Genomic DNA, 13,228 nt, shown 5'->3' with positions numbered 1-13,228 from the left:
ATTTGAGCTCTGTAGGCATTTAATAAGTTGCAATTGTAATGAAAATACTGGAAACATCAGATGTTTGACTCTGTGAGTCGAAGTTGCAGTTTCTTCTCATTAATATGCTATATTTGTTCTCAGCTGCTATGCTCTGAACTGCCACATCTAATTTCTTCACAGAAGTGCAGACTTTGATCACATTATGGAGGAAGGCTATGAACTTGACCTCACTTACATCACAGAGCGGATCATTGCTGTATCCTTTCCTGCTAGCTCTTCTGAGGAAACATACCTTCACAATCTACAAGATGTAACTCGAATGCTCAAATCCAAACATGGGGATAATTACTTGGTACGTGTAGGATCAGTGTTTTGTGATACATCATTTTCTGTCCTGCAGAAAGACCACTTGTAGGTCCACATATACCATTACAAACTGAAAGTCACTCATCTAAAACCTCTTTGGTCCACCTTTACAGCTTTGCAAGCAAGAGAAAGATTTTCAGTAGTGTTCTAAGCACTAAGTACTAAAAGCACTTTTCTGCTGGTGGCACTGCAGTCACTGTTGTGATAGCACGTAATCAAATGCTGTAGAATAATTAAACTATTTTCATTGTCCAAAGCAGGTTTTGAAAGGTACGTACCCTACAATGTGGAGTGTGTTCTTTTGTCTAGCAGCGGCTACATCTGGGTCCTCAACTGGGTATCTGATGGTCTCTCATCGTCACAGCTGTCTCTATATTGTGAAACAACATGCAAAAGTAGGGTTGCTGTTTGTGTGTTTTGTCCAGCTCTTTCTTATTAACTTGATTTAGATGCATTTTTTTCTCTGCTGTTTGATTTTCTGTAGGGACTGTAAGCAAATATATAATGAGCTCCGTGTGCAAATTTTTTTTTAAATGATGATGCAATCTGTTAATCTCCTGTGCTCTTTTCTGGCTAATGCATCTAAACTCTGTGGCATGTATTGTCTCAGCTTGTTCTGTGAAGGTGAATTTAAAACAGGGACGATATTTTATTTACTTTTGTCTTCTATTGTCTTTTTAGGTAGCATGTGTGAACTATTATAAGGAAATCTGTGGCTTCGGGGGCATGTACTTGACTTGAGGTGGAAATTTAGTTTCTGGAGAGATTCCACCTAATGATTTAAATACATTTATCTTTTGCTCACAAACTGAGGTGTCATAGAAGCATTATGAAGCAGCTGTTGTCCTCAAGTTGCACTTGTAGTACTTGTAATGTGGTCTGATGCCCTCAGGATGCTGCTTTCTTCTTGCCCTTGACTCCCCTCCTATCAGGCGCTGGTATCTTGTAAGGCACAAGACAGTAACAGTTTGAAGGTGACCTGTATGTAAAGCTTTACTGGTTCAAATTTGCCTGTTCTCCATGGCCTTTGCCATGTGACAGCAGTGTTTTGGTATTTATGAAATAAGCTTGTAGTCTCAGTCCAGTTAAATCTCACTGAATACCTGTTTGTATTACAAAAATCTGGTATATGGTGAGCCTTGTTTAGGGTGCCGTCACTCTATGTGCGATTGCAGTCAGTTTCTCTGTCAAAGTTTAGAACCGTAGGGTCTTTTGGGGTTTGTTTTATCTCTGTTCTATTTATTAATTTATAGTCTAATGAGTACTTTGGAAATTGGCTGGCTTGGTCAAAAGGGGGTTTGATGCCATCTGCTCCAAATGAGTTTCTGTAAATTTGTCAGATAACCTGGCAAACCACAGCTACGCTGTAGATCCAGAGAGCTCATTTTTAAACTATCATTTGTTTCTTGTGTTTCAAAGACCGGTCTGCTCAAGAGGCATGTGTATAGCAGCAGCCACCCCTCCCCCCCCCACCCCCCCCCCCGACCCCCACCCCAAGAGAAGTATGCAAGTGAGCAGTGCTGCTGAGGTTGATAAGAAGTTTTACTCTTTCATTGGGTCAGGGTCTCAGTTAGCAGAATGTATACTGCAAATCAGCATTTGTCATTTCTTAGCTGTTCTCCCTCTGGATTTTTATATATGTTAAGTTGTTGCTACTATAGTTGATGGTGAGGACAGAGAAGGAGGAATGGTGCACCCAAAGCATTGAGTTGTTGCCTGTTTGAGGCTTTGTTATGAAGAGTATGAACAAAAACTCTTTAAGTATCACATTTCCCCTAACAGTAGAGGATTATACTTTGACAGTCTAAGACTAGAGTCCTTAATAGAGAGATGGAAGTCTATCCAGAGCTTGCAGTGAGTTTTTCTCTGCTTTGTTGTCCTAAAAAAAAGTAAAAAGTTTCCCAGAAGACTTTGGTTCCTAGAAGAAATGTGACTTTTCTCCAACAGACAAAAAACTTCAAAAATGAATTTTTGTAGTACCTGTGTAGTACTACCATCAGTTTATTCTGGTTTTATGTGTGTGGCTTAGTCAGCAAGAGGGAAGTCACGTTATGTTGAGAAATTAAAAGATGATGTTACTCCGAAAGAATCCAACGATATGTCAAAATTCATTCATGCAGAGTTGTAAAAGCCTGTTCTTAGAAAGCTGATAGCTTTTAGAAATTGGCTGTTACAACAAGCAAACTTTTATGTCAAATGTAGCAAAAGACTTTTTCAATCACAAAATAGAACAATTTAGGTTGGAAAAGACACTTAATATCATAGAGTTCAACTGTTAACCTAACACTGCCCTGTCTGCCACTAACACATGTCCCTAAGTGCCACATCTACATGTCTTTTAAATACCTCCAGGGGCGGTGACTCAGCTTCCCTGGGTAGCCTGTTCCAATGCTTGACAACCCTTTCAGTGAAGACATGTTTCCTCGTGTCTGATCTAAACCTCCCCTGGAGCATCTGGAGGCCACTCTCTTTCATGCTTATTATTGTTTGATATTAATCATGGATTCCCAGAATCACTGGATTAGAGAAAAGAAAGAAACGAGAGATATGAAATATTCTATAATACATCTGTTAATAAAGTAGTTTTTAAGGTGGCCGAGACACAGTAGTGCATTGATACGTTTACTTTTGTGCAGCACATTCTCTTTGATGGATTCTTTCTGCAATAAAAGTTTATTTGAAACCCCAAACCTTTCATAAGTAAGGAGGCTTAAAGGATAGACTGAAATGGCCTTTTATTTCCTAATAAAATTGTCTATTGGTTACAAAGGAATGCATATGTTGTTGCACAATTCAAAGGCTCCATTCCAAGTGAGTGCTGTTTTATGCTGGTACTTTCCAAATACAAACAGTGAAAACATCTGTCAGACAGCAAAAAGCAGTGTAAATGGCACAGTTGCTGTCAATTGAAAAATCCAGTTTGCAAAAATAAACTCACCATTATGTTGCTGTTTTGATCAGCTTCATCAAGAATGTATTTGTCATGCTATTTTGACTCAAACTTTTGCCATGCATTGCACTTGTAGAGCGGCATAATGCACAGTCATTCAGATATTTTGAGCTTTTGACTAAAAGCAATCCATGATAAGCTTGTCTGTAGACTTCTGATTTTGTGTTCATTTCCTAAAACTGAATGTTTTTTTGTTTGAAATAGATAAATATGTATGTTTTTTTTGGTGTCTTGAACAGGTTTTATTGCAGTGTTTATTGCTTACAGTTGACAAAGCAGTTCTCTTGATACTGATTTAGAGTGGTAATAAATGAGCAAGTTACCGTACTCCTGTCTGCTGCTGTATTAGTGTGCTCCAACTACATTTTTGTATCCACAGTGACCAAAAGCTAATAAAGTTTTTTGTGGAGTAAACTATTCTAAAATAGCTAGAGAGGTATCTACACAGGGGTGTACACAGCAGCTGATGAACAGTAACTCATTTATGTCAAAGGTGTAAAGAATCTGACAGTAAATACTGCTAATTGTCTAAATTCATGGTCAGTTCTTTTGAAAAAGTGAGACAAACCCCCAAAGCCACTGCTACAATTTATATATTTATATTTCAGTGGTTACGCTGCAGTCTTAGCATATTCATATTTGTTACTGGGTTAGATTAATATCACTGCTGTGCATTTTCTTGGTCCTGCGTGTATAAATTATGAGGTAACACTGGTGTGTTGCTGTCACTTTACTGGTTGGAACTATTTGTTAATTTTAGCTTATGTCTTGTTTTGGCCACCTTCCTCTTTGCCCTGCTCTTTATTCAACACAAGGCTACCATTGTTTTCAGCTAGGAGTTTGCTGTCACCTGGTAGAAGGGTTTTGCCTGCCTGCTTTCCCAGCCTGTTCTCCTTAATGGAATGGGCTGTAGACTGGTGAATCATTCCCAGTCAGTACTTTCTGTTGTGTGAGCACAGTTCATGTTTTGCTTTCCAAAATTGTCAGCTACATGCTATTTGTTTCTGTTCTTTGGTATGGGATTTTCTATTTCTGGTCATCTGACGAAGAAGCCGACCAAATCCAAGACCCTTTAGTACCTTCACAAGAGTTTCTTTCTCCAGTTAAAAGGTCTCCTTATTTTTGTTCTATGGTGTTGCTTAACATTCAGCAGAGTGAGAGAACTAATATTATCTTAATAGTAAAAGCTACTTCCCAGTTCAGTATTAAATCATATGGGAAGGGGGACGTTTTTTCTCTGCTCTGTATGAGGGGGAAGTGTTTCTTTTTCCCCGCTTAGCTTAGTTCATTTTTATTCATTAGATGAAGCTGTAAAATTTAGGGCAAAATCATTTTAAGTTTCATAGAACTAAAGGGTAATGCGCCTTTCTTGTACCAGAATGGGTAGGTTAGGATATGCCAAAAAGGGGCTAAAAAGGATGGAGTTAATCTTCACCTGTGTCATGGGTTAACCCCAGCTGGCAGCTAAGCCCCACGCAGCCACTCGCTCTCTCCCCCCCAGTGGGATGGGGAGAGAATCAGAAGAGTAAAGGTGGGAAAACCCGTGGGCTGAGATAAAGACAGTTTAATGGGTAAAGCAAGAGCCGCGCGCACAGCACGGCAAAAGGGGGGGTTCACCCACCGCCTCCCATGGGCACGAGGGGCTCAGACCCCCGGGCAGCAGGGCTCCCGCATGCCCAGCGGGGGCTTGGGAAGGCAAACGCCATCACTCTGAATGTCACCCCCTTCCCTCTTCTTCCCCCAGCTTTGTGCTGAGCATGGTGTCCTATGCAACAGACCCTATGCATGGGTCTGCTGGGGGCAGCTGTCCCAGCCGTGCCCCTCCCAGCCCCTTGTGCCCCCCAGCCTGCTCGCTGCGGGTGGGGTGAGAGGCAGAACAGCCCTCGGCTCTGTGCAGGCACCCTCAGCAGTAATGAAAACATCTCTGCCTTATCAACGCTGTTCCCAGCACAGATCCAAAACATAGCCCCGTAGTAGCTGCTGCGAGGAAAATTAACACTGTCCCAGCCACAACCAACGCACAGTGACATCTGTTCATAGTATATGCTTCACTTCTCTTCAAAGACTTTGGTGACCTCTTGTTTTGTTGTTGTATGTGAAATGTTGGTTTCTGTACCTTCTGGTGTGTATTCTGAGCTGATAGGACTCCTGGGGTATCTCAGTTTGGTCTCTGTAGCTTGACAGGGGCTTGGGTGCAGCAGCGCCTTTGAGTTCAGTATGTGATCCAGCAGTGACAAATACCTGTCATGAACAGGGCTCTGTCTGGGGACACTGGAATTTTAAACTAATCTTACATACAAATACAAGAAGAAAGATGAATAAAAAAGACTTCTCACCAAATAGCACTTTTGTGTGTGTGTAAAATTTTAGGTAATTGATCTCTTAACATATTTTTAACACTGATTTTAAGAATCCTGTACTGAGAAATACAACTATCCACTAAAATGTTTTGTAAATATTAAGACTGATAGAAAATTACAGAATTTTTTGTGAGTCAGTTGTATAAAACACTTGTGGTTTCATTCCTGTTAAATTACAGTTGGTATTTCTGGAAGGATGACTGTAGTCTTAATTGGAAATGTTGATATATCTTTCTGATCCCAAATAATACAGTCATCGCACACATGAATTTTTGATTGCTCTTTAGCTTTTCATCAGTAATCTATTTAAAATGCAAACAATATCTTGGAGTAAAGACCATGTTCCTAATCATATAAAGATGTTCTATGCTTTCTTTGGGGTTTTGAGGTTAATGAGTGGTGTACATCCTTTATGCTTGATGTCATGTGTGATTCCAGAACCTTAGGCAGCTTGAAACAGAACCTGTTTCTTGGGTACTTTGTTAATTCGGGGATTTCTTCCTCCTTTGGATGAATTTCTTGTTCAGAAAATGTACTTTTTCCTAAACATGCTATAATGTCTTCCTGCTTCCGCTGTGTTGGGGTTTCATATTCAACTTAAGTAACACATCAGTGAGCAGCCGGCACCAGCTTGTAGAAGCAAAATGATGTTGTTTCTTCAGCCTGTTCGTGTCTTGGCTGCTGCTGAGAGTGCTGAATACTGCCAAACATGATGATACACCTCAGAAAAGGGTTCTTAAATTGACCTTGGGTAGTAGTAAACTGTATAATGGACCTCTTGACCTCTCTCTCATATTTACAGTCTGTTTATCTCGTTCTGGCAGTGCAGTGAGATGGTTAAAATGATTGTGAATGTCATCTATACACATCTATACACTCATTGTGGTGTGAAATAGCCAGGCCATGAAAGAGAATCTGCCTCAATAGCATCGCTTCAGTTGTTGAGCATTGATATTTCACCTTTTTGTTATTGATTGCTACCGATTTGAAGTACTTACTAATGGAAGTCAGATATACTTGTATAGGCTGCTTTATTTTTATTTATGTTCATTTAGCAGTCTGTCTCTTTAACTGTTCCTTGTGAAGCACTGAGTGCGTGATCGCCAACTGCTGGGTTGACAGAAGAGCTCAAGATCTCACAGGCTAAGCTGTAGTTAAACAGTTATGCCATATCTACCCTGTGAAGTTTGGAAAGACCAATGTTTTCTCACCAGGCACTCAAATTCAAACATTTCAGACCGTAGCACCCTCCCAGACTTTTCTGTATTAAATCTCATGCTGTGCAGTTATTTTGCGTGTGCCCAGGTCTCTCAGTATACCTCCGACTAAAATAAAGCCATGTGAAATAAATGAAACACAGCAGAATTTTAATTGTCCTTTTTCAAAATGTGCATTTAGTTTCATCTTCAGTTTTAGCATGTATTAACTGAATACCTAAAATACATTTGCTAGTGCTACTTGACTTCACGTTAATTTAGTTTACTAAAACAGTAGGCAATCCTGAAGTCTCAACACTGTAGTTTCTGCTAATTTTCATGTGTTTCAAATACAGCTATTTACTACATAAATTATGAAGTCTTGATGGTTGGTATTTTTTCTTTCTTTCTGAACAGGTGTTAAACCTCTCTGAAAAGAGATATGACCTCGCCAAGCTTAACCCAAAGGTACTGGTTGTCTTCCATAGCGTGCCTCTCCAGTGTTAAGTTCAACTTAAATGGCCTGATAAGCCCTGAAGCTATGTGTGTGAGATAGACAGAGTAAGGGAGCAACTTCTGGAAGACAACAGAAAATCCCATGCGCATCCCTTTTTCTTTTTTCCTTCCCCAGCACTGTGTTGTGTCCATTAGGTCAGCGCTTTATGTCACTGCTCCTTTGTTTTCTTAGACTTTGCACCCAGAACCTGAAGCCTGTCGTGACCACTGGAAAACTCCCTTTGAGTGATGCGAATTTTACTCCAAGTGTACTTTCTTTGTGCAGTTGGAGGATGCTAGGGGTTACGTGCTGTAACGTGCAGTCTGGTAGCTGAAGCTGGTGAACTCAGTTCAGATCTGGACTCTCCTTTTGTTCTATGTGCCATTGTTGCTTCCCTGCACAGCAGAGACCTAAGGACGGGCGCTGGTGATGTCTGTCTTTTGTTCTTCCTCACCAGCTCTTGTGTTCGTTTGTTTTAAAAAATGATATGCAGGTACTCTTCAGCAGCTATTATAAGGCCAGGGTAGCACAGATGTATATTTATAGCAGCAGAGATATACTCTATCTGAGGGAAGTATTAAAAGAACTCTTAATTTTGACCTTTTGAATTCTTTATTGATCATGAAAGGTTTAAGTTGTTCATGGTTAGTGGTTTTGTTAGGGTTAAGTACGCCTATAATAGTAATAGGTTGAGTAAACATTATTATATAGCGACTAAAGTTGCACAGAAAATAATAACAAAATTTTGAAATGTCGATCTGTGGCACATGAAAGAAATAAATTGTACATTAAATAAAAACAACCACAAAATACTGGACCAGACCAGCTAACATTCTTTGTCCTAATTTTGACATTCTGAATATTTTACCATTATAAAATACCTGAATTTCCAATAGAAAATTCTTCAAGAAATCAGGATCTTCAGAAATGATGTCACTTGCAGAGGGAGTTGTTTGTTTTTATAAAAGTACCAGTATCTTTAAAAAAACCCAACATATAAATCCCCTTCTTTCCCCTTAAGCATAGTTTAGTTACATGATGGCATTTGAATGACATGATTTTCTGGGGTTAGAAAAAAAACGTGGAGGCTCTTCACCATCACAATTATTTGAAGCCAAATTTTAAGATGATGTATTAGAGTCGAGGCATCTCTTGTGAATGTTATTTATTTAATTGCAGATTATGGATGTGGGGTGGCCTGATCTCCATGCTCCACCTCTCAATAAGGTGTGCACCATCTGCAAGGCTATGGAGTCCTGGCTGAACAGTGACCTTCAGCACGTGGTGGTGATCCACTGCAGAGTAAGTGAGCTCTGTGCATGCACATCACCTATCCGTTTGTGTTCATTCTCAAAAACCTTGTCCTTTATTCTTACTCATTTTAAAAAATAAAAACAACTGAAGTTTGATCTGTTTTCGGTGATGGAAACAGCGTGCCAAATCTGCAGTTGATTTAAGTAAGCTTAAATCCGCTGACCTTGCATGCTTGTTACAGATTGCTTTTTATGGTACGCAAGGTTCTAGCCTCTGCTCTGGGTATCACGTGCAGTGACATTAGTTCGCTTCCTCTGAAGGTCAGTCCTACTTCTGTAAGCGTATTGAGGTTTTTCCAGCTCAATAACAAACTCTGTAGAAGCTTTTCATGTTCTGTGACATTCATGGGTTTTGTTGTTGGATAAGGATATGCGACATCTCATGGATCATCCATTTAGACTGTTGTGTGGTTGTAGGAAATGAGGGTGTTGGGTACCTCCTGGGTGCTACTGGCAGGTCCTGCCCACCAGCAGTGTTGCAGTGCCTTCCAGCAAAGCTGCCGTTGCCCAGTGTTACTTCTCCTTGCTTGCTCGTGATAAAAAGAAGTAAGGACAAGCCTTAATTAGACACAGACAAAACGAATGTAGAACAGAGTTGGTAGCTGTGCTGGTGACACTTGCGGCAAATCTGTATTGCTGGCAGACGCTACTCTAAACAGAATGAGGGTGATAATGGGACCAAAACTTGTCTTTGAGTCAGATTGTGTAGTCCGCACTCCTGAACTGCTCGCAGGCAAAATGCCGTGCTCGTGTGAGACAGGGCTGAGTTCTTAGCAGCTGCAGGACTGCAGCCAGGAGAATGACCCATACATGGGACAAAAGAAAAGGTGGCAAAGTATTCCTAGGTATTCTATATACAAATTGGTAAGGCATATTGTTGATTAATGCCTTTCAATAACTACTTTAAAGTTTCCAACCACAAATATAAATAGAGCAACTTATATCAGCTGAGACACTGAAACGGTTTTGAAATCTGTGAGAACTACTGCTTGGTAAATTGTACCAAATCTGTGTCATGTAGATATTTAATAAGACTTTGGAACATTTTTTAGATTATCCGTAGAAAAAGAGTTGTTATAAGTCTCAAGTGCTGGGGAGGTAAAAATGCCTGAACCTGTTGGAAACTCATATGCTTTCTAAAATAGGTATTTTATAGCATTTTGTGCCAAGAATTGCAACATCGTTTAGACTTACTGTGAACGATCTCTGGAAGAAATAATGTAAAATTATAATAGTTGATATAATATTTCTACTACTGATCAAGATTTTTATTTTTGTTTTAAAATAATTTCCTCTCGGTCAGTACGACTTGACAGGCACGCAACATAGAAATCCTACCTAGTGTTTTTTATGTCACTTGTCAGCCAGCTTGTATAGACAGAGAAGCTGCTTCCCCTCATTACCACCTTTCCAACAGCACAGGAGATGCATGAGCAAAAGGAATCTCTGAATATCTTGTCTTATAAGTTCTGTTTAGTATGGGTCAATATAATGCCTAATAATGTAACAAATAGATAAGTTATCATCTCCTTTTTGCTAATACAGGGAGGAAAAGGAAGGATAGGCGTTGTCATATCGTCATATATGCACTTCACCAATGTTTCTGCAAGGTAAGTTGTGAATAATGCGTATTAGGTGTCCTTTTACAATTAAGGAAGCATCAGAAAAAGATGCATTTTAATTGCAGTACTGTTTGTCAGTTAAGATTTTTCAGGTTTTCTTCTCAATGAGCCTGGAAGCATGTCTTAAAACACATGGCTTTCATGACAGTTTTCCTGTAGTCCTGCTTTCAGCAGGAGGTTGGACTAGGGGGAAGACACCCTAAGGTCCCTTCTCATCTGAGATATTCAATGATTCTGCAGGAAAAATCTCTAAAGGGTCTTCTGAAGTGAATGAAGAAGTGTGCAAGAAAACATTTGTATATAATGGTACCATCTTTATTCTATTAAACCCATTTGTCTGCCACATCCTTCAGGAATAGTTTCTCATTGATTCAAAAGTACTTAAGGAAAATAGGTATTAGAATCTGGAAGTAATATCTGAATAGGGAATTCATAGACATTGATCCAGGTACAGAATGCAGTTGAAGAAATAATCTAGACTTTATCTTGAAGTCTGTTCTAACAATAGGTGTCTGATTACTTGGTTTTAATTGTTTTAGAGTGCTCAAATTATGACAATTGACCATTTTTCAACAAAGATAAAATTTGATAAATGGTCTCAAAGGAATGAAATGTGATAGATTTTGGGGGGTTTGGTTTTTAATCAGATTATTTTCCCTTGATCTCTTTTATATATACATATATAAATGTATTAAAATAAGAATTCACTGTAAAGGTCATAGTTAAATCAAATTTGGTTCTGAATTCACACCAGTCTGTCAGTAATAGATTTGATTGAATACTAGTAGTGGATGAAGTCTGCAATCCCTATAGGCTGGTGGCAAGTTACTCATGGATTTCAGTAAAACCAGAATCTCCGAAAATAATCTGATGTTTGCTCTGGTAAGCGTGGTGGACAGGTAATTGTAGAGTAGGAAATCAAGTGCATAATACACCCCAATGTGTGCTGAAAAAATAAATACATCTGTCTTCAAGTAGTAATTGGAAAAGCGATTGCCACAATTTTATATTTTGTTAAGAAGTATTGTGAATGACAAAAACCTGTCATGTGAGGATAGTACAGCACTGTGTTGTGATTTCAATGTTGCAATTTTGTGTCATCCTTAAAGGTGGTACCTGGCTGTAAATGCATTGTAGTAATACCATAATAGAACAACACCTGGGTGTGACTGTAAAGCCCAGTGATGATGAAAGGTGTCATCTTTTCCCCCAAACACATTCAGGATTCCTATAGTGAGGTTGCAGGGGAGGACTGAGTTTGGAAGGCCTCCTTTAAACTTCTGGGTATCTGTCAGCTCCTATCCAAACCTGACCTTTTCTGTGTAAGAATGAGGTTGGGGAAGTTTTCCAGCGAGGTTTTCTGTATTCTTGGCATTATCAAGACTCTGGAAGTGGTGCATGGCAACTTCTTAGGAGCAGAAATTACTGCAGGTGCTGCTGTTGAGGGTGCTGGCGGCCGTGTCAGAAATGGGACTGGGAAGACTTCGAGGATGTTCATGCTCAATAAAGTTCCTAATTGTCTGTATGCACATGCCAAAAAACCTAGGCTTAGTGAAAAAGCCTTATGATGCAATTCCCTTTTAGTTATTTGTTATAAGTATCTGTGTTTCTCATCTGGGAAGGAATAATGTGGCATTAAATTTAACGAGGGAAAACAGAGCTCTTTGTAATAGTTGGCAAACTCTGTTTTAACAAGTAAAGTACTAGCAGTCTTTGGCCAGCTACAAGTGGGTTGCCTAAATTCGGGGTGGTAGTGTGGGGAAGATGTGTGAAGACATATGAAAGATTAGGTGAAGAAGAGAATTTTTGCATTGAGGATATTCTAAGCACACATGATGTGATCTTTAACATCCATGAAGGAAAGCTGTGACTTAGCCTTGTCTGGCACCCTGTCAAGACAATCAGTAACTCCTGATTCATTTTTGGAATAGGTATAAATTCCTTTTTTAGCCTGATATGCATATCTTTACTTCGCAAGGCTTTTTTGCCTCGGAACTCACTTAGGCTGAACTAAAAGTGGACTTTAAAAATAGAGATTCCAGAGTGTCATTCATTTGAAACTTATGTTTTTTTTCTGTCCTGATGTTAATTAACACAGTCAGCTACATCTGTTAGAGACACATTGTTTTATCTGGTACAGATACAACAGAACCAGCATAGCATGTTACTTGGCATATGTGATTAAATTGATACTGATTTTTGGCCCTTTCTTTTTTCTGTACCCTCTTGCCTTTCTTCGCACACAGGCAGAAAACCTAATCAGAGCCATTCTGGATAGAGAATGGAAGGAAATGTATTTTTCTGAATATGTTGCTCTCAATTGTGCATTTGCTGAGTTTGTGGTTGTCTGATGCAAAATGTTTCTTTTTCAAAAGATTGACACTTTTATTTTAAACATTCTCTCCTTTGGTGGCTCAGGGTACAAGAAACAAAGGCTAAGTGTATTGTTTGACTGCTTAAATGATCCTCCGGTCCGGCATCCTTTGCACCTCATGTACTGTACTATGGTTAGAGCTTGGCAGTGGCTTTTATCTCCGTAATGTTGCTGCTTCCTTCTTAAAAAGAGAATACATTTGTATTTCACAGAGATAGCTCCCCAGTGGCACTCTCAGGAAATTATGGCAAGTGTCCTTCTTTTGGAGCCTGAGCTGCTTGGCTTTGCTAAAGTTTATTGCATTACGACTTTGAGATATTCACATTGGAAATACGCAATTCATTTAATTGAATAAGGGAGTAGGTGCTTTGCCTCAGGAAGGAAACTGCCTCAAGGTGTGGAATGAGAAGGTATCAGTGGAAAAAAAGTTCTTGTCTGACTTGTAAGTGCCAGAGTTCCTAGTTAGGTGCTCCTTTATTTTCTTTTTCTTCCTTTCCTTCTTTTTCCTTCCAAATATTTTGGCATATTTCAAGCAGTAACCTGCTGAATTTCCAAGATAACCCTGAACT

General features: G+C 39.4%; 1 protein-coding gene across 12 annotated transcripts in view; it reads left to right on the top strand.

Annotated features, from left to right (window-relative positions):
- TNS3 (tensin 3) overlaps window positions 1–13,228 on the top strand; it is a 282,694-nt gene that overhangs the window by 166,409 nt on the left and 103,057 nt on the right. For all 12 annotated transcript variants that reach the window (XM_080382108.1, XM_080382101.1, XM_080382105.1 and 9 more), the window contains 4 exons: window positions 163–334; window positions 7,272–7,322; window positions 8,530–8,652; window positions 10,209–10,273. In XM_080382108.1, the coding sequence (XP_080238234.1) occupies window positions 163–334; window positions 7,272–7,322; window positions 8,530–8,652; window positions 10,209–10,273 (411 nt within the window). The remainder of the gene's footprint in view (window positions 1–162; window positions 335–7,271; window positions 7,323–8,529; window positions 8,653–10,208; window positions 10,274–13,228) is intronic.

The sequence above is a fragment of the Falco punctatus genome (genome assembly GCF_963210335.1).
Source record: "Falco punctatus genome assembly, chromosome: 4".
Lineage (NCBI taxonomy): Eukaryota > Metazoa > Chordata > Aves > Falconiformes > Falconidae > Falco > Falco punctatus.
The sequence above is the reverse complement of the archived record's forward strand: the minus strand, read 5'-3'. Positions and strand labels throughout refer to the sequence as shown.